We start from the raw sequence: 24,939 nt of genomic DNA, 5'->3' as shown, positions 1-24,939 counted from the left end.
TGACCCGAATAACCACAATGAGAGCAGATTGCATCAGACTTTCCTTTCTGCTTTGTAAATTGAGTATTGCTTGTTGAAACGATTCTTGATGATTGTTCAACAGCCATTGCTTGTGAATCAATGGAAATGCCAACTGCATTAGTTAATGATCTTTGACTCTCTTCTTGTAAAAGTAGGGAGAAAACTCTGCTCATAGATGGTAAAGGAGATTGCAGTAGCAATTGACTTCTAATTGCTGAATAAGAATCGTGAAGCCCCACAAGAAATTTCATTACATAGTCTGATTGTTGTCTATCAGTCAAGTCCTTCAAAATATTACAAGAACAACGATTAAGATTCCCACATCTACAATTGGGAATAGGACGGTAGCTAATGTATTCATCCCATAAAGCCTTGAATTCACTAAAATATTCAGTGATAGATTTGGAATTTTGAGAAATGGAACTTAAGGATTTTTCAAGGGAGAAAACCCTTGGTCCATCACTTCTGAGATATTTGATTTTCAGCTCCTCCCAGATATCAAAAGCATTTGTGAAATAGAGAAGACTACCACAGATTTCTTTGGCAATTGAATTCATTAGCCAAGACAGGACAAGATTATTTGCTCTTAGCCAAGCAACACGAAGATGAGGATCATTAGTGATCGGTTGAACCAGAGAACCATCAACAAATGCAATTTTATTTTTCACTGTTAGAGCAATTGACATAGATCGACTCCATGCAATATAATTCTCACCAGTGAATATCTCGGAAACCAGAAGTGCACCAGGATTATCAGATGGATGTAAGTAATAGCAGCTGGATGAATCATCTAAAAGATTCTATACAGGTCCATTTGATGAATGAGAGTTAGCCATAGAAGCATGTTCTTCCTCAGTCATTGTGAAGTAACAATCAACCAAGAAAGATGAAGAAGAATCAAGAAAGATCAAGAACAGTAGGAAATATGAAGCTCTGATACCATGTGAAGATATGCAGAATTGCAAGGAAAACAGAGGAGAAAACAAAGGAGAAAACAAAGGATCACTCAAACACGTATTGAAACTGAAATTCTCCTTATATTCAAATGAAATGAAAAAGTACAGATGAGGTCTATTTATACACTTGAAATGGATCAATAAAGCTGTTAAGTATTGACAACTGACATAACTAATTTAACTGACATTAGTTAGATGAATTCTGTTTGGCTATTTGTGATTTTAACTCTAATTCATCTATCAGATTTTGGATATTCCAACATTTATGCTAATTTGGTTGCAAATGGAATTCACACCTTCAGAGATGATGAAGAACTTGAGAAAGGAGGAGACATCACATCAGATCTCTCAAGAGCTATCGAAGAATCAAAGATTTTTGTTATTATTTTCTCAAAACACTATGTTGACTCCAAGTGGTGTTTGAATGAACTGGTAAAGATCATCGATTGTATGACAGAAAAGAAATCAGTGGTTTTGCCGGTTTTCTACCATGTGAAGCCAACAGATGTACGAAATCAAGGAGGAAGTTTTAAAGATGCATTTTTGGACCATGCAAAAGATGCAGATCAAGAGAAGGAGAAGACAGTAGAAACGTGGAAGAATGCCTTGAAGACAGCAGCTAACCTAGATTTCATCTGCATAATCAATAACTATACCCCTTTTCACCTCTACTGGATAAATTTATCTTTAATTATTTCATTTCTTTCTTTAGTTACAAAGGTTGGTATATTTCCTATGTGAATTATATTTTTCTATTTATATATATGGAAACTTACTCCATGCTATCACTATCAAATTTTAAACAAAATAGACGAATTGGTTGAGAAATTCTAAACTAGCTTAGTTTAAGATTGGATTGAGGCTGTACTGGTCCATTATTGAATTGAATCTACTTAATATTAGATATATTACCCTTTTGCTTTTTCTTTTCATTTGTTTATATGACCCAATTTATTTTATGCAAGATGGTGAAGTTTTTTATTCAAAGTTTTAAAAAAAAAGAAAAAAAAAATTGAACTATGAGATTTTATCAATATATAACATTTGATTTCATATAAACTTCATCATTTAAAGTTTAATAAAATAAAATAATATATTAAATAAAATGTATAAAGCCTGAAAATGCACTCATATGAATTTAATTTGATCTAAATTATCTTTAATATAGGAAATAATAGTAATTGCATCAAGGTTTGATTGGTCTATGACCAATTCAACATATGTTTTCGTTACTACCTGTACATTCATGTGGTTCTACTTATTTTTATCTTCAAAATATTTTTCATTCCTATGATTCAATATAAGATTCATTTATTTGATTTAATTCACGTGGTTTTACATTTTTCAACCCTTTTTGATAATTTTTTCACATGTACATGCGTAGCATGACCTTGGATTTCATGATGAGACGTACAAGTAAATCATTCTTTTATTTTATTAATAAATAGTTGAGATAAATAATTTAATAGTGTAAGAACCTAGGGTTGGAGGAAAAATTACTACTAAATATTTTACTAATATTTGGTCAATAAAAAAAATTCCAAAGGGCTTCATTTATTTATTTATTTATTTTATCTTTTTCTTCCATTTTAATTTTTTTATATTTTTCCTTATCTATAGGAAAATTACTACTAAATATTTTACTAATATATATGATCAATAAAAAAAATGTCAAAATGGCTTCATTTATTTATTTTTCATCTTTTTCTTCCATTTCTCTTTTTCTATTTTATCGTTTTCATATTTTTGTTTTTCTACTTTCATGTGATTATAATTATTATTAATGTTACTACTTCTAATATAAATACTATCAATATTAATTATAATTATTATTACTAATATTATCATTATGTTATTGTTATCATCATCATTGTCAACCATCATCATTATCCACTCTAATATATTCAGAATCTAAAGCTTTAAGTACTTAATATTGTATTTTAATTTAATGAACACCTTTAGTAAGAGATTTTTTTAAAGAGTGTCTAACTTGAACCAATTTTAATACTAGCTCAAAAGTATAATTTGCAGGCCTTCTTGCATGAAGGATTTTGTCGTTTCTTTGGGATTCCTACATCTTGTCTATAGTCTATCATCTATATTACAGTTATTTTATGACACCTTGAATGGTCACAACTTTTTAGAGATTTGCAGTTTATAGACACAAGCCTAGTATAATGTTTAACCATTCTATATTGCAAAGACATTTGTGATTTTGTATTGCCAATGAATTCCATGCTCACTCACTACAAGGATTTCCATGCACCTTCCTTTATTACTTAAAGTCTCAATTTTCCTTGTTTTTGTGCATAGAGTTGTTTGTCCAAATTCGCTATGCTATAATGATCATGTTTTCAATATGATATTTTTCTTGGGTAGCTTGTTTTTTGATCTTAATGATACATTTTTTTTTTTTTTAATAAAAAGTCCATTCCACCGATTGTTTGGTCAGTTAGCCCTATGCTCAATTCCCAAAAACTCTTACTATGTTTATTTAGGATTATTTTACTAGCTTTATTCTTATAATGACAACATTGTGAGAAGCACTAACAAAAATGAGTCTCCATTCCCTTATGTTAATTTTCTCTAAGAAGTCTTTCAAATCTTTTTCAATTACATTCAAGGTTTTTAATCAACAAACAAATCTTTAAACAAATGGTAAGTTGATAAAATATAGAAACAAGTGAATAGGGAATCAAAGGATCTTTTTATTAAATAAAGGGGGTGAAAGAAAGTTATGTAAGAGTATGGTAGAGGGTTCTTAACAATTCTCTTCAATCAATAGTTATCTCTACTTGTGTTATGATTATAGCATCCCTTATCATGGAGTCTTGTAATATTCTATACTAGTCGACTTCAATTTGAACCCGTCAACCAAGTGAGCAATTAAAGTTCATATTTTTCATTTTTTTCTTACTTGAATTTATAGGTAGGAATAATTAGAATGTACTTAAATAAGTAATTTAATAAATTGGTTTGATTTTTTTTTTCTGTTATATTCTATTGTTCAAATTTCTTTTATATTGATTATATTTGTAATTAATTCTAATCCTATGTACTTTATGATTGGTAGATCTGAGGCAGACTTTATTCAAAGTATTTGTGAAGATATCATTACAAGATTGAACCGTAAGCCTTTACATGTGGGTGACAACATAGTTGGAATGGACTTTCATTTGGAGCAATTAAAATCACTTATAAAAACTGAGTTGGATGAGGTTCACATGGTTGGAATCTATGGAACTGGTGGAATCGGTAAAACTACCATTTCTATGGCTATTTATAATGATATTTCATCTCAATTTGATGGTAGTAGCTTTCTTGAAAATGTTGGGGGGCAACGTGAAGATGGTCTACTTAAATTACAAAAGAGACTTCTTCAAGATACCTTAAAGTGTAATCACCATAATAAGCCAAAATTCAACAGTATTAGGGAAGGAATCAATGTGATAAAGCAGAGGCTTCGATCGAAAAGAGTCCTTATTGTTCTCGATGATGTGGACAACTACATGCAATTAGAAAACTTGGCTGGAAAGTGTGGTTGGTATGGTGCAAAAAGTATAATCATCATAACAACTAAAGATAAACATTTGTTAGCTCAACATGGAGTAAAAACACTGTATGAGGTGAACAAATTGAATGATGAAAAATCTGCCGAACTTTTAATTGGTACGCCTTCAAGCAAAATACTCCCAAAACTGGATTTGAAAGCCTTTCAAATAGTGTAGTGAAGTATTCTCAGGGCCTTCCAATAGCACTTAAAGTTTTGGGTGGCTTTCTCTATAATAAGTCAATAGATGAATGGAAATGTGAATTGTATAAACTAGAATACCTCACATGACAGTCCAAAGTGTGCTTAAAGTAAGTTATGATAAATTGGATCATACATGTCAAGAGATATTCTTGGATATTGCATGTTTTTTTAGAAGAAAACACAAAGATTTTGTTTCAAGAATATTAGGAAGTTATGCAATGATGGGAATAAAAGTTCTGAATGATAGATGCCTTCTTACTATTTCAGAAAACAAGTTAGATATGCATGATTTAGTACAACAAATGGGTCAAGAAATTGTTCGTCAAGAATGTCTTAAAGAGCCTGGAAACAGGAGTAGACTCTGGGATCCTGATGATGTTGTTCGTGTGTTAACAAGAAATATGGTAAGAGCCAAATGTATTTTGTTTAAGAAATAATATATCTATATAACTTAATTGATTTTCGTACATCTTGTACTTGACTTATTCTTGGCTTTTATTTTTTAGGGGACTCAAGCAATTGAAGGACTAGTTGTACAAAGTTCTCTAGCAAGCCAGATATCTACAAATTCTTTCACAAAAATGAATAGACTTAGATTGCTAAAAGTCTATTATTCAGGGTTTTTGCTTAGAGCTTTTGTGGAGAACCTCCCCCAGGACCTTGATTTTCCTTGTTTTGACTTAAGATATTTCCATTTTAAGGGATACCCATTAGAATCCTTGCCAACAAATTTTCATGCAAAGAATCTTGTTGAACTTAATTTAAAGCATAGCAACATAAAACAGCTTTGGCAAGGGAATGAGGTATTATTATAATTGTTGTTTCATTAATAATTTTTATAATAATTTTAAAATGTATAAAAAAATTATCTACTAAGACATTTTATTTTGTTCCAGATTCTTGACAACTTGAAAGTCATCAACCTCAGTTACTCAACAAATCTTGTTGAAATTTCAGACTTTTCAAGGGTGACAAATTTAGAGATCCTAATTCTAAAAGGTTGTATAAAGTTACCTTAAAGGTTTATTTATTACTATTATTATTAAAGTTATTAATTAATTGTTTTCTTGAATATGATAGGGTGCGAGAGCCTTGAGAGTTTTCCTGCAATCAAAGGAGATATGAGTAAGCTAAGAGAGATTGATTTGAGTTCTACAGGAATAGAAGAGCTTCCATCCTCAATTAGACATCTAAAGGCTCTTCAACACCTAGATTTCTCTTATTGCAAAAGCCTAAGAAGTCTTTCGGAGAGCATTTGCAATTTGAGCTCTCTTGAGACTCTCATCTTGGATGAATGTTCAGAAACATTTTACCACCATGATTTCATATAAACTTCATCATTTAAAGTTTAACAAAATAAAAAATATATTAAATAAAATGTATAAAGCCTGAAAATGCACTCATATGAATTTAATTTGATCTAAATTATCTTTAATAAAGGAAATAATAGTAATTGCATCAAGGTTTGATTGGTCTATGACCAATCCAACATATGTTTTAGTTACTACCTGTACATTCATGTGGTTCTACTTATTTTTATCTTCAAATTTTTTTTCATTCCTCTGATTCAATATAAGATTCATTTATTTGATTTAATTCACGTGGTTTTACATTTTTCAACCCTTTTTGATAATTTTTTCACATGTACATGCGTAGCATGACCTTGGATTTCATGATGAGACGTACAAGTAAATCATTCTTTTATTTTATTAATAAATAGTTGAGATAAATAATTTAATAGTGTAAGGACCTAGGGTTGGAGGAAAAATTACTACTAAATATTTTACTAATATTTGATCAATAAAAAAATTCCAAAGGGCTTCATTCATTTATTTATTTATTTTATATTTTTCTTCCATTTTAATTTTTTTTATATTTTTCCTTATCTATAGGAAAATTAATACTAAATATTTGACTAATATATATGATCAATAAAAAAAAAAAAAAGTCAAAATGGCTTCATTTATTTATTTTTCATCTTTTTCTTCCATTTCACTTTTTCTGTTTTATCGTTTTCATATTTTTGTTTTTCTACTTTCATGTGATTATAATTATTATTAATGTTACTACTTCTAATATAAATACTATCAATATTAATTATAATTATTATTACTAATATTATCATTATGTTATTGTTATCATCGTCATTGTCAACTATCATCATTATTCACTCTAATATATTCAAAATCTAAAGCTTTAAGTGCTTAATACTATAATTTAATGAACACTTTTAGTAAAATATTATTTTAAAGAGTGAAAGTGTAAATGACATGTCTAAACTTTGAACCATTTTTAATGTTAGCTCTTAAGTGTAGGTTACAGGCCTTCTTGCATGAAGTATTTTGTCATCTCTTTGGATCCCTACATCCTGTTTATAGTCTATCATCTCTGTTACAATTATTCTATGGCACCTTGAATGGTCATGTCTTTTTAGAGATCTGTAGTTTATAGACAGAAACCTACAATAATGTTTAACCATTCTATATTGCAAAGACATTTGTGATTGTATATTGCCAATGAATTCCATGCTCACTCAAGACATTTGTGATTGTATATTGCCAATGAATTCTATGCTCACTCATTGCAAAGATTCCCATGCACCTTTCCTTTTTATTTAGAATCTGAATTTTCTTAGTTTTTGTGCATAAAGTTGTTCATCCAAATTTGCTACACTATAATGATCATGTTTTCAGTATAATATTTTTCTTGGGTAACTTGTTTTGTGATCTTAATGATATATATGTATATATATTTTAATAAAAAGTCAATTCCACCGATACATTTGGTCAATTAGCCCTACGCTCAATTCCCAAAAGCTCTTACAATATTTATTTAGGATTAGTGAATATGAAACCGAACAAAAATGAGTCTCCATTCCCTTATGTTAATTTTCTCAATGAAGTCTTTCAAATATCTTTCAATTAAACTCAAGGTTTTTAATCAACAAACAAATCTTTAAAACAATGGTAAGTTGATAAAACATATAAACAATTGAATGAGGAATCTAAGGATTTTTTTTTATTAAATAAAGGGTGAAAGAAAGTTACGTGAGAGTATAGTAGAGTTCTAACAATTCTTTTCAATCAATAAAGGATAAAGGTATTACTAGAATAGGGAACTTGGATGCCAAATTGGAAACTATCTCGAAGCTTGGTATATCAAGACTTATCTCTACTTGTGTTATGATTATAGCATCCCTTATCATGAAGTCTAGTAATATTCTATAATAGTTGACTTTAGTTTGAACCTTTCAACTAAGTAAGCGACTAAAGTTCACATTTTTCACATTTTTCTTAATTGAATTTATATGTAGGACTAATTAGAATGTACTTAAATATGTAGTTTAATAAATAGTTTTGATTTTTTTCTGTTACATTCTATTGTTCAAATATTTTTATATTGATTATATTTGTAACTAATTCTAATCTCATGTACTTTATAATTGGTAGATCTGAGATAGAGTTTATTCAAAGGATTCGTGAAGATATCATTACAAAATTGAAGCGTACCCCTTTACATGTGGGTGACAACATAGTTGGAATGGACTTTCATTTGGAGCAGTTAAAATCACTCATAAAAACTGAGTTGGATGAGGTTCACATGGTTGGTATCTATGAAACTGGTGGAATTGGTAAAACTACCGCCTCCATGGCTATTTATAATGATATCTCATCTCAATTTGATGGTAGTAGCTTTCTTGGAAATGTTGGGGGGAAATGTGAAGATGGTCTACTTAAATTACAAAAGATACTTCTTCAAGATATATTAAAGTGTAATAAGCCAAAATTCAGCAATATTAGCCAAAGAGTCAATGTGATAAAGGAAAGGCTTCGATCAAAAAGAGTCCTTATTGTTCTTGATGATGTGGACAACTACATACAATTAGAAAATTTGGCCGGAAAACATGGTTCGTATGGTGCAAAAAGTGTAATCATCATAACAACTAAAGATAAACATTTGTTAGATCGACATGAAGTAAAAACATTTTATGAAGTGCAAAAATTGAATCATGAAAAATCCACTGAACTTTTTAATTGGTGGGCCTTCAAGCAAAATGCTCCCATACCCAAATTTGAAAGCCTTTCAAATAGAGCAGTGGAGTATGCTGATGGCCTTTTCCAATAGCACTTAAAGTTTTGGGCGGCTTTCTCTTTAAGAAGTCAATAGATGAATGGGAAAGTGAATTAGATAAACTGAAAAAAAAATACCTAACAGGACAGTCCAAAGTGTGCTTAAAGTAAGTTATGATAAATTGGATCTTACAGAACAAGAGATATTTTTGGATATTGCATGTTTCTTCAAAGGAGAAGACAAAGATTTTGTTTCAAGAATATTAGGAGGGTATGCAGAGATTGGAATAAAAGTTCTTCATGAGAGATGCCTTGTTACTATTTCTGAAAATAAGTTAGATATGCATGATTTATTACAACAAATGGGCCAAGAAATTGTTCGTCAAGAATGTCTCAAAAAGCCTGGAAAAAGGAGTAGACTTTGGGATCCTAATGATGTTGAAAGTGTGTTAACAAGAAATATGGTAAGAGCCAAATGCATTTTGTTTAAGAAATTATATATCTATATAATTTAATTTAATTTATTTTTGTACATCTTGTGCTTAGCTTATTCTTGGCTTTTATTTTTAGGGGACTCAAGCAATTGAAGGACTATTTGTAGAAATTTCTACATCAAATTGAATGCAATTTTCTAAAGATTCTTTCGCAAAGATGAATAGACTTAGATTGCTCAAAGTCTATAGTCAACTACTATGGAGTAATTTTAAGGTGGACTTTCCCATGGACCTTGAACTTCCTTCTTTTGAGTTAAGATATCTCCATTTTGAGAAATACCCTTTAGAATCCTTACTAGCAAATTTTCATGCAAAGAATCTTGTTGAACTTAACTTAATGCATAGTAGCATAAAACAACTTTGGGAAGAGAATGAGGTATTATTATTGTTGTTGTTTCATTAATGATTTTTATATTAATTTTCAAGTTTATAAAAAATTATCTATTAAGACATTCTATTTTGTTCTAGATTCTTGACAACTTGAAAGTCATCAACCTCAATTATTCGAAGGAACTCATTAAAATCCCAGACTTTGCTAGCTTGCCAAATTTGGAGATCCTAGATCTAAAAGGTTGTATAAAATTACTTTAAAGATTTATTTATTACTATTATTATTAGAGTTGTTAACTAACTGTTTTCTTGAATATAATAGGGTGTTCAAAGCTGGAGAGTTTTCCAGAAATCAAGGGAAATATGAGCAAGCTAAGAAATATTTATTTAAATGAAACAACTATAAGAGCTTCCATTGTCAATTGGACATCTAAAGGCTCTTCAAGAACTTTATTTATCATATTGCAAACACCTTGTGAGTCTTCCAGATAGCATTTGCAATTTGAGCTCTCTTAGAATACTTGGCTTGATCCACTGCAAGGAGCTTCAAGAAATTCCAAAGTTTCCATCAAGTCTAAGACACCTTGACTTGAGTTACTGCAAGCAGCTTCAAGAAATTCCAGAGCTTCAATTAGGGTTGATTCTTTCTTTGGTCAATTGCTTCAAATCAGAATCAATTCAGGTATGATTAATTTTCATGGCACAAACCTTTTTTTCTTTTGTACCCACTGGATTTACATAGTGCTTTTGTGTAGGAAACTGAGATTTCTATCGATGCTTCTAATTTCCAAGCAGTGAGTATTGTTATTCCTAGAAGCAGTGGAATTTTAGAGGGGATACAGAATCAAAGTATGGGAAGTGATGAAGTAACAATAGAGCTCCCTCAGAATTGGTATGAAAATAATGACTTGTTGGGATTTGCTTTATGTTGTGTTTATGTTCAGATACATGATGAATTGGACGTCTGTTGCAAGTTGGCTATCTGCGAAAATGATCAATTAAAAGATTTGAAGGATCTCTCATTAAAATCTGTGTGTGATTGCTCTGATGATGATGATAGTGTATCAGATCATGTGTGGGTGATATATTATCGCAAGGATGATATTAAGCAGCAATATTGCTTCAATCAATGGTCAGACTTTACGGCTATATTTTATGGCTATGGAACCCTAGTAGTGGAAGAGTGTGGGATCCATCCTATATATGCTAGCTGCTTCCAATGTCAACGAAATGAGGAATGCCAATGGAAGCTTTGTTTAAAGGGCCCTGCTATCAATGCGCTACCCATTATCGAGTGTCCCTTAGAACTTGATTGTTTATGTTTGCGGGAGTGCAAAAACCTTGAGAGTCTGCCAAATACCATATGTGACTTGAAGTCCCTTGCAATTCTTTCTTGCTCTGGCTGCTCACAACTAAAGAGCTTTCCAGAAATCCTAGAGGTCTTGGAAAATTTAAGAGAGCTTCATTTAGATGGAACTGCTATAGAAGAACTACCATCATCAATTCAACATATAAGAGGGCTTCAATATTTGAATCTGGCATATTGCAACAACCTTGTGAGCCTTCCGGAGACCATTTGTAATTTGAGCTTTCTCAAAACTCTCATTATCAGCTTTTGTCCAAAACTTGAGAATTTTCCTCAGAACCTAAGGAGCCTTCCTATGCTAAGAATCCTTGATTTGCGTCATTGCCAGAAGCTTCTACAAATTCCAGAGCTTCCCCCAAGTTTACGATATCTTGATGCCCATGACTGTCTTTGCCTGGAAACTTTATCAAGTTCAACAGATCTACTTCGTTTTTCTCTGTTCAAGTGCTTCAAATCAGCAATTGAGGTATGATTTTCATACATTTAACTTTTTTTTCTTTATGAAAACAGAGTATTTACAGTATACTTTTGTGCAGGAGTTTAAATGTGGCTCCTATTGGAACAAGGCAATCATAATTATTATCCCTGGAAATAATGGAATCCCAGGGTGGATAAGTGAGCAGAAAAAGGGTTCCCAAATAACAATAAAGCTTCCTATGGATTGGTACCAAAACAATGACTTCTTAGGATTTGCTCTATACTCTGTTGTTGTTCCTATGGATGGTCATCGGTTAAAATATGAATTGAATTTCCATGCTGATCCATCAATATTGGTGGATGATCCCTCAATTAGACATTGGTCCGTGGATGATGTCTGGTTTCGATGCTGCAATATTGGTGCTGAATCAAAACAGATGTGTGTGACCTATTATCCGAAGATTGCTATTGAGAAGAAGTATCACTCAAATAAATGGAGGTACTTGGAAGCTTCATTTCATGGTGGCTTTGGCAGTAAAACAGTCAAAGTGGAAGAATGCGGGTTCCATCTTTTACACACCAATACTAGGTGCTTGGAATGTCAACGAAATGAGAAATGCCTTTGTTTAAAGGGTAGTGCTATTAATGAACTACCCACCATTGGGTGTCCCTCGGAACCTCATAGCTTATGTTTGCGGGACTGCAAAAACCTTGTGAGTCTGCCAAGTACCATATGTGAGTTGAAATCCCTTACAACTCTCTCTTGCTCTGGCTGTTTACAACTAAAGATCTTTCCAGAAATCCTGAAGACTTTGGAAAATTTAAGAGAGCTTCATTTAGATGGAACAGCTATAGAAAAAGTGCCATCATCAATTCAACATCTAAGAGGGATTCAATATTTGAATCTCACAAATTGCAAGAACCTTGTGAGCCTTCCAGAGACCATTTGTAATTTGAAATCCCTTACAGTACTCTCCTGTGCTGGTTGTTCAAAACTAAAGAGTTTTCCAGAAATCCCAGAGAATATGGGAAATTTAAGAAAGCTTCATTTAGATGGAACAGCTATAGAAGAACTACCATCATCAATTCAACATCTAAGAGGGCTTCGGTATTTGTATCTGGAAAATTGCAGCAACCTTGCGAATCTTCCGGAAAGCATCTGTAACTTGAGATTTCTTAAATATCTCAATGTCAATCTCTGTTCAAAACTTGAGAAATTTCCCGAGAATCTGGGGAGTCTACAATGTTTAGAAGGCCTGGAAGCTGCAGGTTTTGATTCGAACCAAGTCCTAAGAGCAATTCAGTTTGATGTTTGCTACATGTCACCATACGAAGCATTGAATCTAAGCATAAACTACTTTAGTAGCATACCTGCCCACATCAATCAACTTTCAAACCTGAGAATCCTTGACTTGAGTCACTGCCATAAGCTTCTACAAATTCCAGAGCTTCCGTCAAGTTTACGAGGTCTTGATATCCACGCCTGCCCATGCCTGGAAACTTTATCAAGTCCCTCAAGTTTACTTGGTTTTTCTCTGTTCAAATGCTTCGAATCTGCAATTGAGGTATGGTTAATTTTCAAGACATTGAGCCTTTGTTTTTTTTTTTTTTTGTACAAATATACAAGATTTACACTGTTCTTTCATGCAGGAGTTTGAGTGTGGGTCCAATAGGAGCCCCATAATCAAAATTGTAATTCCAGGAAATAATGGAATTCCAAAGTGGATAAGTCAACAGAAAAAAGGATCTCAAATCACAATAGAGCTTCCTATGGATTGGTACAAGAATAATGACTTCTTGGGATTTGCCTTATACTCTGTCTATGTTCCACTTTATATTGAATCCAAGGAAGATCCTTATAGTTTAAAATGTGAATTGAATTTCCACAGTCATCAATTTCAGCCCGTGGATGAAATCCCATTAAGAAACAGTTTTTCATGCTGCCATAATGCTGGTGAATTAAGTAGAGTTTGGGTGGAATATTATCCTAAGGTTGCTATTAAGAATGAGTATTGGTCAAATGAATGGAGGCATTTGAAGGCTTCATTTTATGGTTACCTCGGTAATAAACGAGTGAAAGTGGAAGAGTGTGGGTTCCATCTGATATATATGCCCAATATCTTGAACACAGATTCCAATACCCATGCTCAGAGCAGCTTTGGCACAAACCATTGGCCACGGTTATGGAGAGAATATACTCGCTTTAATGTCAAGAGAAGTCGTGATGATGCAGAGGATCACCCAAAAGAGGACCCACACCTCCGGTAACGTACATCCACTCTCTTTTTATTTACTAGAGGTTAAAATATTTATCAGAATTATTGAAAGAAATATCTATACAACTCTAAAAATCAAAACAAATTTGGAAGAACATGCAATTCAATATGCTATTAGATATGGTCAAGTCATTTAAACCAACTGATATTCTCTCTTGTTTTTCCTTTTCATGGTTTTTTATTTTTTCAAATTTATTTGCTTTTAATTACCTAAAATATTAGGAAATTTTGAGATATATCCCCATAGTTTGCCTATCTAAGAGTTAAATTCCTTTTTATTAAAAACATGTTGGAAATTCTCAAAAGCTTATATGGGGAATAAGTAACTGAAAGGAAAGGAGCATATTTAGATAGTAGAAATTTGAAGTATGAAAGTTAAAAGACAAAAATGGAATGGTATATTGAGTAACAAAAGGTGAGAATCATCCTAAAATGTAGGAATTCTCATAATTTATTATTTCATAATTTTAATTTAATTTACTTGATTATAATCTTAATTTTGTTTCATTTTATTATTTTTAAAAGTGGTAGCAAAGACATTAATGATGAACCAACATAAGAGTGCCCTTAAAAAAGATAAAAGCTCCTCGTCCAAATATCTTCTCTAGTTTTGTTGTTGATTTGAATTAATACATTTTTTTAGCATGGATAATTTTGTGTATTTGAAATTATTGACAAATTCTATCAAGAATGACTTTAGCTTAAATTCTTTATTTTATTTTATTTTTATATAGATGGTTGTACTTGGATTTCTATGATGATGGATTTGGATTAGTGGATATGATCCTTCATCTAAATGTTGGCCACGGATGATGTTTGGTTTCCATGCTCTCTTATATACAAAAGATATTAATGGTGATGCTTAGAGAAGTTGTGCCACTCAAGATTATGAAGAGAACTATTTACACAAGTGCTTGAAGGTTCTTTACAAATTTATTCAATGGATCTATTGTAAAAGATACTAAACATCTGTCCCTATTAAACCACCTTCCTTGTTGTTCTTGGTTTATATCATATGGCTAAATGATTTAATTAATCTTTACATCTTTGCCTAACTTATTCTTGGTTTTTTTTCTAGGAGAATGAAAAAATTGAAGGACTATTTATGGATGTTTCCACAATAGCGAAGATACAATTTAAAACAAAAGTTTTCAAAAGGATGAATAAATTGAGATTACTCAAAGTCTGTAACAGGTATGGGAATAAGGTGCACCTTCCCAAAGACTTTGAATTTCCCTCTTCTAAGTTAAGCTATCTTTACTGGGATGGATATCCTTTAGAATCCTTACCAAGAAATTTTGATGCAATGAAACTTGTTGAACTAAATTTAATGTATGGCAGCATAAAGCAACTTCGGAAAAGGAATGAGGTATTATTATTGTTGTTTAGTTAATATTTTTTATATTAATTTTGAAGTTGATCAAAAACTATCTGTTTAGACATTTTATTTTGTTGCAGATTCTTAACTTAAAAGTCATCAACCTTAGTTATTCAAAGAATCTCACTGAAATCCCAGACTTTGCAAGTATGCCAAATATGGAGATTCTAATCCTACAAGGTTGTATAAAGTTACTTAAAAATGTTCATCCATTTCTATTATTAGTGGAGTTATTAACTAGTTTTTTCCTGAATATAATAGGTTGCACATGCCTTGAGAGTTTTCCAAGGAACTTTCATTTGTTGGTACTTCTTCGAAGTCTCTCTTGTGATGGTTGTTCAAAGTTGAAGAGGTTCCCAGAAATTGGGAAAAATATGAGAAACTTAAGAGAGCTTAATTTAAGTAAAACAGTCGTAACAGAAGTACCATCATCAATTAGACATCTACACCGGCTCAAAGACTTGAATTTAAGCTATTGCAAAGACCTTGCTATTCTTCCTGAAGGCATTTGTAGTTTGAGCTCTCTTAAAAACCTTAGATTGGATTGGTGTTCAAAACTAGAGGACTTTCCAGAGAAATGAAGGCTGATATGAAAAATCTAGAGAGGCTTAATTTGAGTTCAACAGCTATAGAAGAGCTTCCATCCTCAATTGGACATCTGAATGCTCTCAAACACCTTGATTTGTCCTGTTGTGAAAACCTTGTGAGTCTTTCAGGAAGTGTTTGTAATTTGAGCTCTCTTGAAACTCTCTATCTTGTAGAATGCACAAGACTAAAGCACTTTCCAGAAATCAGGGGTGACATGAAAAATCTAAAAACTGTTGATTTACAATCAACAGCAGTAAAAGAGCTACCATCATCCATTGGACGTCTGCATGCTCTTGAACACTTATACCTCTCAGGTTGCAAAACGTTGTGGATCTTCTGGAGAGTTTGAAATTGGAGCTCTCTTAGAACTCTCTATCTACTTGGGTGTTCAAGACTAAGGAGCTATCCAGAAATCAAGGGTAATATGAAAATTTTGACAACTCTTGATTTTGAATCGACAGGTATAAAAGAGCTGCCATCATCCATTGGACGTCTGCATGCACTTGAGCACTTATATCTGTCAGGTTGCAAAGACCTTGTGAATCTTCCGGAGAGCATTTGCAATCTGAGCTCTCTTAAAACCCCTCATGTCCGTGATTGTTCAAAACTCCATGGATTGAAGCTGGACCTTGGGGGGCTGCAATGTTTAGAGGACCTTCAGTTATCATACATCAGTTGTGAATGGGGTTGTTTGTCAGGTTTATGCTCCTTAAGATCTTTGCATGTGTCTTGTTGCAATCTGAAGCAAGGACTAGTCCAGAGGAATGATTTCTTCTCCACATTAAAAGGATTGGTTGTCAATGACTGCAATCTTATGGAAGGAGGAATCCCCAGTGATATTCGGCACCTGATAAAATTTTCTATAGAGCAGAACCATCCACCAATGGTAGAAGGCAGTTCTTCTCATCGGAAGTTTGGTCACCATGGATTAGCAGAAAGAGATACTAATGGTAATTCTCATAATAAAAGGAATCCCACAGAACATAGCCTTCCAGAGGAGCCACGCCATAAAAGATTCAGAGGAATCCAAGACTGATCTCAAGTTTTTCGCTCGACCACACCTGCGTCACCAAAGCTCTCTTTACTGGTAATCCATCTTTCTTTCTCTTTCTAATTTAAAGATCTTTTGTTTTTCTTTATGATGCTTCTTTTTATTATTTGTTTGGTTTCCAAGAAAAACAAAAATAAATCTTAAAGCTTTAGGGAGCTTCTTGAGGAGTCTTATAAACTGCTTATCAGAAACTGCTATAAAATGTGTGTTTGTTTGGAATATTTTACCTCTTACCTCTTAAGTGGTCATTCAGTCCTCCAATTTCCTTTATAAATTCACTTGTTTGTCTTATGCCCTGATGGAGTTACCTCTGCTTCTTTGGATTCTTGCGTGGTCCATTCTTCAAGCTTGTATGGGTCAATGACTTTCGTGGAAAAGAAATCAGAATTCAAGAAATCAAAATCAGATGATAGATTAAATGGAATTCATGAAACGCAAGTTTTGGCTTTTCTATGGTACCTATAAATTATTCAGTTTATGATGAGAGGAGTTGATGTCTCTACCTGATAGAAGTGATTGTCTCTATCAGTAATTTCAGGATTTATGATGGTTAGTTGATGCTAAGGTCTTGTTATCTTCACTAAACTTTTAGTAAATTGTTGTGACTCAATGCTCAATTTATTCTCAATCCTGTGATATTTTTTTGCTTTTCTTGCAGTTTGCCATTTTCCATTTTGTTTCTTGTCAATTATATTGTATCTTATTTTATGGCTTAACACATCGACTAAGTTTGTCTAATGCAAAGATGAATATTAATCATATGATAAAAAGGTTGAAAAGTGAATTATCATGTTTAAATTGAGGGCTTGAATTGTTGTTAGGGCTAAATTATGAGGTAAGTATATGAACAATGATGCAGCTAAATTTGATAAATCTAATTCCAGATTATGATCTCATTTCTTTCAATTTCTTATGTTCCTTTAATATATATATATATATATATATATTATAATCATTTTCCTAAACTTAAATTGTAAAGAAAAGCTTTTTGAAATAAAGGTACAAATTGATAGAGTTCTCCAGCTTACTGAAGCTTTGGAATCCACATATTACTGCTGCTTTTTTTCTTCTTTTTTTCCCTATTTCTAAAAGAATTCCATTTATGTAGTAACAGAAAAAAATATATATATTATAAAATGATGCTCGCTTTGAAAGGAATCCTATATTTGTGTAGATACGACCGGCCTCTCCCCTGAAACAAGTGAACTAAAAATGTTTCTCTTCTCAAACCACTTATGGCACATGAATCCAATGTGTTTAAAAATGCTATAGTTGAGAGTTTTCAAGTCTGTTACAAACTTTTGCTACTCATAAGTATGAACAGTTTCTTGTTTTTCTTATTAAAATTAGATTAATAATGTGATGTTTGTGTTGGAAGCAATTTTTTCCATTTGACTTATATATGTTTTTGGCTTATTAAAGGTTCTAGTTTCATTGAATTCAGAATAGTAAGAACTCATTGCTAGCATATATTAGATCCAACAATCATATTTGGGGCAAACTCGGATGTAGGGTTATTTAATCAATCGCACCCTTTTCTTTACAGGATAATCATGTAGAGGCACCTGAAGAGCTTCTTGAGAAAACTAAGTTGTTCTTTGCACATGCTGTTGGTAAGTAGAAAGCTGAATTCTACCTTAAAGAAAAATGATATTTACTTATATGAATATTAGTGATTATCAATAGCATGAGATCCTGTTCTATGATAACATCGTGATAACATTTGATTTTCTGCGTTGAAATAAAAAAGATTAAGATTTTAAAAAGCACTTCTAATCTAAATAGTGTTTTAAAAAAATAATAAAGTATTTGAAAAAATTTTAAAAATACTTTTAAAAAGTAGAAAAATTACTTATAATGTTTTTAGGAGAAACATTTAATAGGTGATTATTAAAAAACATTTAAGAAAAAAATGCTTTCATCATCAAAAGCACTTAAAAAAAAAAAAAGAAAATACAATGAAAGACACTCTAAATTGGAAAGATATTTTAGTCAACTCCCTTTAATTATCAAATTATATTTTTTTGTCCAACAAGCTTAATATGTTAAAAGGAAATTTCTAAAAGTAAGAACATAATCAAAGTAGAGATGAGACCTTCCTCTTTTTTTTTTCTTTTTTTTTTTTTAAATGTATAAATGTGGATGAGGCTTTCAACATCCACATTTATATGAATATTAGTGATTACCAATAGCATGAGCTCCTGTTCTATGATAACATCATGATAACATTTGATTTTTTATGTTAAAATAAAAAAATTAAGAGTTTATTCAACAACGTTTTTAAAAAACACTTCTAATCTAAATAGTGTTTTAAAAAAAATTAAGTATTTGACAAAATTTTAAAAATACTTTTAAAAAACTTAAAAAATTACTTATAATATTTTTTAGAGAAATATTTAATAGGTGATTATTAAAAAAACATTAAAAAAATGCTTTCATTAAAAGCACTTAAAAGAGAAAATACCACAAAAGACACTCTAAATTGGAAAGATATTTTAGTCAACTCCCTTTAATTATCAAATTATATTTTTATGTCCAACAAGCTTAATATGTTAAAAGGAAATTTCTAAAAGTAAGAACATAATCAAAGTAGAGATGAGACCTTCCCTTTTTTTTTTTCTCTTTTTTTCTTTTCTTTTTTTTTAATGTATAAATGTGGATGAGGCCTTTAACATCCACATTTATTTGAATATTAGTGATTATCAATAGCATGAGCTCCTGTTCTATGATAACATCATAATAACATTTGATGTTCTACGTTGAAATAAAAAAGATTAAGAGTTTATTCAACAACCTTTTTAAAAAGCACTTCTAATCTAAATAGTGTTTTTAAAAAATAGTCAAGTATTTGATAAATTTAAAAGACATTTTCAAAAAATTTAAAAATTACTTGTATTATTTTTTGAAGAAACATTTAAGCCTATTTGGTAGGAATTTTAAGAAACGCTTTTAATATTTATAATACTTGAAAAATTTTATCATTCAAGTGTAAAAAATTTTAAAAACACTTTCTAGAATTACTCTCAAACGCACTCTAGGTGATTATTAAAAAATACTTAAAAAAAATGCTTTTATTAAAAGCACTTAAAAAAGAAATACTACAAAAGACACTCTAAATTAGAAAGATATTTTAGTCAACTTCATTTAATTATCAAATTATATTTTTATGTCCAACCAACTTAATATGTTTAAAAGAAATTTCTAAAAGTAAGAACATAATCAAAGTAGAGACAAGACCTTTTTTTTTTTTTAATGTATAAATGTGGATGAGGCTTTCAATCTCTTATTAGTTTCCATATTTGCAGTTTTTGAGGGAGGGAGCGGATACACCCAAATACAAGTTTCAAAAAGACGAAGTGAAAGCAAAAGCTACTAAAAAAAAGTATTATATGAATGAGTGCAAGCTCAATTTAAAGCCACAAGAGATATTTGCCGAGAAGCATATACTTATTTGCATAGTGAGGAAAAATTTGTCTAAGAAGGTATGGCCTATAATCTTTGGATGTACACATTTACAAAGGATGGCTTGGAATATATGTATGATATGCTGATATTTTCATTTCAACTGAGTGAGTGGCCTTCTTTTAATGACATCTAGGAAGTCTGCTATGAGAGTTCCACGTACAGATGCATGACCACTATACATGAATAACATCAAAACTTGAGAAAATTGATGCATAACCACTATGTTGATTATAACAATAGGATTAAATTTCTCTTAGAGTGAAAATGTCAAGGTTGATTAATTCTTAAGATTAGTTTCTCACACAGAAATCAAATCATTTGCAGAATCTCAATGTCATGAATTGTAAATATTGCTTCATTAAAGGAACCAAATAGGAAACATCTACGTGTACAATGGGAGCATGTAAGTAAAGTCTTTTCTTAGCAATCAAATCATACATAAAAATTAACATGAAATGAGTTTCTTCTTTTAAATAATTAAATAGTAAAATTCACTTTGAAAGTTTAGATCTTACTTATGGAATACTTAAAAGGGAGGTGAATGGGTAGTCTCTTGAATTAATTCTTAAATTTAAATTTTTGTTACCTAATTTAGGTATGTCCCTTTATATTAATTATTTAGTGAAAGCAAAAATCCCATATTTGGGTAAATAAAAGTGATTTCTTGCAGTACATGGTAACATGGAGAAACCACCTAACAACCTAGTAGGTGTGAAAAAACCACAGGAGAGACGACACCCTTTTATGTAAATAAGAAATTATTGTCTTGTCTCCTTTTACTTTTGTTTAAAGTTCTTTTGCAATAAATCCAAACTTTGGGTTGTTACTTTAACCAACAAGGTCGGTTGCTCTCTTTCACCTTGTCTTGTAATCGTGGTCTATAATAATTATATAATATCTGCTTGATAACTTGTTATGTATCCGGTAAAGCAATAAGAACATTGTTAAGATGTTTTGGTTCATTGATTTTTTGGTCTTTAGCATTATAATTTGTTATTTATAGGTAAACTATTGTATATATCACCTAGTACTATTGCCCTCCATTTTCCTTATCATTGATATGATGATATCTTGTCTTCAATTCAATCTACTCTTTTATCTACATGTGCCTGCAGCCTTGCAAATGTTGATCCTATTGATGTGGCTAGAAATATCACAGGGCTGAACACTGAAATTACGTTAGGTAAATCATTACCCTAATCATATTATTAAGTTTTGTTTTATCTTTGCAACTACAACTACTGTTTTGGTCTCACATCCTAGTTGGTATTAATCGTCATTGTGGTCTTTTTTAGATAAAGGTTATTGTTTTAGCACACTTTAATTTTAATGGATTTACTTGCTCAAAATACAATATTAATCTCCTCTAAAGCATAATTTTGTCTACATTGAAACACAAGAAATTTCAAAGCCCTAACTTACATTGTTTCTAGGTCAAATCTATGCCTTGAGCAAGGGATAAATAAGAGGCATCTAATGCACTAATTTGTTTGCTAATTTGTGATTGGGTGTTTGCTAATTTGTCATCTTCTTTTGCAATATGTAAAAAGGTTTAAACAATATCGTACAATTTTGACATGTATTGATATTTTCTTCCATATACAAACTTGATTCTATGCATGCTTTTATTTTTACTTCTATTTTTTTAATGCTTTCATAATCCAGCTTTTTCTGTTTAATCTTGAATGAAAAAAAAAATCTAAAACTTCAGTAAATGGATATCCAAGTAGAACTTCTAAATATTCTTTGTGTTTCTGATGCAGCTTGTAGAACAGTTGGCTTTGATCCTAATCTTGCATTCAAGGACTGGGTAAGAGGCTGATATGGTGGTAAGTATCTCCTTATTCTTTTGGAGGATAATAGTTTATGCAATATTTGACTGGTTTTCGAATTATAACTTCCGGTTTGCAGTGCTATTGGTGTTCCACCTTTTCTCTCCAATATGGTTTCTCAATTGTTGAGAAGTATGATACGATTGATAATTTATACGCTCCTTTTATTTTATAGCAAGTACTTCTAGATGACTTCATAAATGCCTTTAACATATAGCATTTTATCTAAACCTAATAAGTAGTGAAAAGTAGGTTTAGATCCATTTTCAGTTTAAAGGAGAATATTAGGGTTCTTCTATGAATTTTATTTTCCATGAAACATCAATTATAAATGTGTTTTTTTTTATAAATAAAAAAAAAATCTGAAAAAATGGTAGTTCCCAAAACACCACACTTTATATTTAGGTCAAAACCGTCTTTTGAAAAGACAGTTTTAGTAAAAATTTATAAATTATGTTTATATTAAAATTTCATTTTGGAAAAAACAGTTTTACCTTACAATTATTTATGTCAAAATTGTTTTTTGAAAAGGCAATTTTAGTACATATTTATAAATTATTCTCATACTAAATCCCATTTTGAAAAGACAATTTTTGTATTTGAATTTTTTTTTTGAAAAGATGATTTTAAAAGTATTTATATTTTTGTAAATATTATATAAAATGCTTTTATATAAAAAATAATTTTTAAAAATAATGTTATTTAAAACAGAAATCCCATTTTTCTGTTGAATGTTCAAATTGTAGTATGAATTGAAAAGTTAGAGAATTGATTTCTTTTCCTCTCCAGAGATAAAGGTGAGCCAACAATGACCAACTAAAGATTAATGTGGCTGCTACTAGTAAGAACCTGGAGAGTCTGAAAGATTCCTTAAGATATCTAGATCTTAGCAATAGCAATCTGATGGATGGAGCAATCCCCAGTGATGTATGGTGCCCATCCTCGCTAGAAGCTTTAAATCTGAGAAAAAACAATTTTCACCACATACCTATAACTCAACTTTGTAAGCTGAGATGCCTAGATATCAGTCACTGCAAGATGCTTGAAGGTATTCCAGAGCTTCCATTAAGTCTAAGATACATAGATGCACACGATTGTACAAGCCTGGAAACTTTATCAAGTCCATCAAGTCTACTATGGTCTTCTCTCCTCCAATGGTTCAAGTTAGTACAATTTCAGGTACGATTATTATTTAATAAGCATATGAAACATTTTATGCAGGCACCGGATTCACATGTTATTGTTTATTCTACAGGATCTACAATCGTTTGAAAACTGTACAAGAATTATGATTCCCGGAAGTAGTGGAATTCCAGGCTGGGTATTGCATCAGGAAATGGAAAGAGAAGTGAGAATAGAGCTTCCTGTGAACTGGTAAAAGGACAACCACTTCTTGGGATTTGTTTTGTTCTGTCTTTATCAAAATGACAATGAATATGATTTTAACCTGTGATTTGGAATTGCATGATGATGATTCATATGAAGTTGTGGATCGTGTTGGGTTTCCTTTCCGATGCGAATACTGCAAGATTAATTGTGGGTGACATATTATCCCAAGATTTGTATTCCAGAAAAGTACCATTCCAATCAATTCAGGAACTTTCAGGCTTTATTTTCTGCTACAATATTAGATAATGACACAATTTTGGGCGATATCAAGCGGGTGCGGGATCCATCTTATGCACTTTCAAGATCATCAGCAGAAAAATACCCTGTTACTAGATTTTCTTGGCACTCAAGATGATGATCTTCCCAACAATTTTCAGGACAATATTGAATCGATAGCAGAAGGTACTAATAATCGTAATGTTAAGAGAAGCCGTGTTGATGAACAAAACTAAGCAGAGGAGCCACCCCATAAAAGATTCCTGATCTTTCTTTAATTCCTTCGCTCAAAGAAATAAATTATTACTTTGACTAAAGAAACTTACTTACCGATCAAAGATAATACTTATACCTCGACGGTTAAAAGTAATAACATTTGCCTAAAAATTGTATGAAATATTAATTATTTGTAAATAAGTGTTTAAAATTTTTTGTGATTTTTTCATATAGAAAACACACTTATCCTTAAAATTAATTTTGAAAAATTAAGGCCAACTAAATTAAAAACTCAAAAGCAAAATTATACAATTTTTTTTTTTACTTTATTCTATTTTTATTATTTTGAGGACCTATTTTTAGAAACACATACTCAAAAGTGGAAGAGCATATGCAATTTAGCACTCAAATTTGGAATATATTTAGGTTATATCAAGTAAAGAAAAAACTGTTTTGTTATATTTTGTTTCACCATGAAAAATACAAAATAAAATCAAATATAATTAAAATTAATTAAAAATTTATATATTTTTAAATTATTTAATTTTTATATAATAAAAAATAATGAAAATTAAAATTAATTAAAAATTTATATATTTTTAAATTATTTAATTTTTATATAATAAAAAATAATGAAAATGAGTTTGAAGAAATATATAAATATAATTTATTAACTTAAATTTTTTTTTTCATTTTTTCTTTTCTTCTATTTTTTTTTTCCTCACATTTTCCCTCAAAATTTTTAACAACCAAACATAACTTTAGGATTAGGCACATATATATTTCCACCCACTAATCTAAGTTAACGATAAAATTAAAATGATTGATCTTTCTAGATCAAATCTTTTATCTAAAGAGTTTTGTATTAGTAGTTAACAAACATGACATGTTTATTAAATTTCTTAGCATTGCTCTACAATTCAAATATGTTTTAATGTATGATTTATATAATCCAATGAATATAAAAAAATCCATACTCAATTTGCTCTTATCCTTTTCCGCCCTTATGATTAGGATCCAGCAAATATGGGATCATCTTATATATGCCCATGATTATGATATGCTCATAGAATCTTGGATGATCATTGTTTAAGGGTAGAAGATGCTAACATTAAAAGTT

At 30.8% G+C, this 24,939-nt stretch overlaps 1 protein-coding gene and 1 long non-coding RNA gene across 4 annotated transcripts; both read left to right on the top strand.

Moving 5' to 3' along the window:
- The first annotated feature begins 3,998 nt into the window (after window positions 1-3,998).
- On the top strand, window positions 3,999-6,062 carry LOC117905844 (disease resistance protein RPV1-like). The gene is made up of 4 exons (XM_034818704.1): window positions 3,999-5,135; window positions 5,238-5,534; window positions 5,628-5,730; window positions 5,812-6,062. The coding sequence occupies exons 1-4, from the start codon at window positions 4,815-4,817 to the stop codon at window positions 6,060-6,062; spliced, it is 972 nt and encodes a 323-aa protein (XP_034674595.1). The 5' UTR covers window positions 3,999-4,814.
- Window positions 6,063-16,798: 10,736 nt separating this feature from the next.
- On the top strand, window positions 16,799-23,806 carry LOC117906456. Of its 3 annotated transcripts, none has more exons than XR_004649822.1 (7): window positions 16,799-17,250; window positions 18,248-18,314; window positions 20,007-20,183; window positions 21,282-21,349; window positions 21,930-21,995; window positions 22,788-23,177; window positions 23,254-23,806. It is a non-coding gene; the product is annotated as an uncharacterized LOC117906456 (long non-coding RNA). The 3 variants fall into 3 exon arrangements; XR_004649824.1 differs by having other exon boundaries at window positions 16,799-17,266; XR_004649823.1 differs by lacking the exon at window positions 21,282-21,349 and having other exon boundaries at window positions 23,254-23,805.
- Window positions 23,807-24,939: the final 1,133 nt, after the last annotated feature.

Source organism: Vitis riparia, chromosome 18 (genome assembly GCF_004353265.1).
Source record: "Vitis riparia cultivar Riparia Gloire de Montpellier isolate 1030 chromosome 18, EGFV_Vit.rip_1.0, whole genome shotgun sequence".
Taxonomy (NCBI): domain Eukaryota; kingdom Viridiplantae; phylum Streptophyta; class Magnoliopsida; order Vitales; family Vitaceae; genus Vitis; species Vitis riparia.
Note: the sequence above shows the minus strand (reverse complement) of the source record. Positions and strands in the feature narration are given on the sequence as shown.

Coding starts and splice junctions, on each gene's coding strand:
- LOC117905844 (XM_034818704.1), top strand. CDS start 4,815: ATGACAGTCCAAAGTGTGCTTAAAGTAAGTTATGATAAATTGGATCAT. Junction 5,535..5,627: donor AGCTTTGGCAAGGGAATGAG/GTATTATTATAA, acceptor ATTTTGTTCCAG/ATTCTTGACAACTTGAAAGT. Junction 5,731..5,811: donor AGAGATCCTAATTCTAAAAG/GTTGTATAAAGT, acceptor TGAATATGATAG/GGTGCGAGAGCCTTGAGAGT.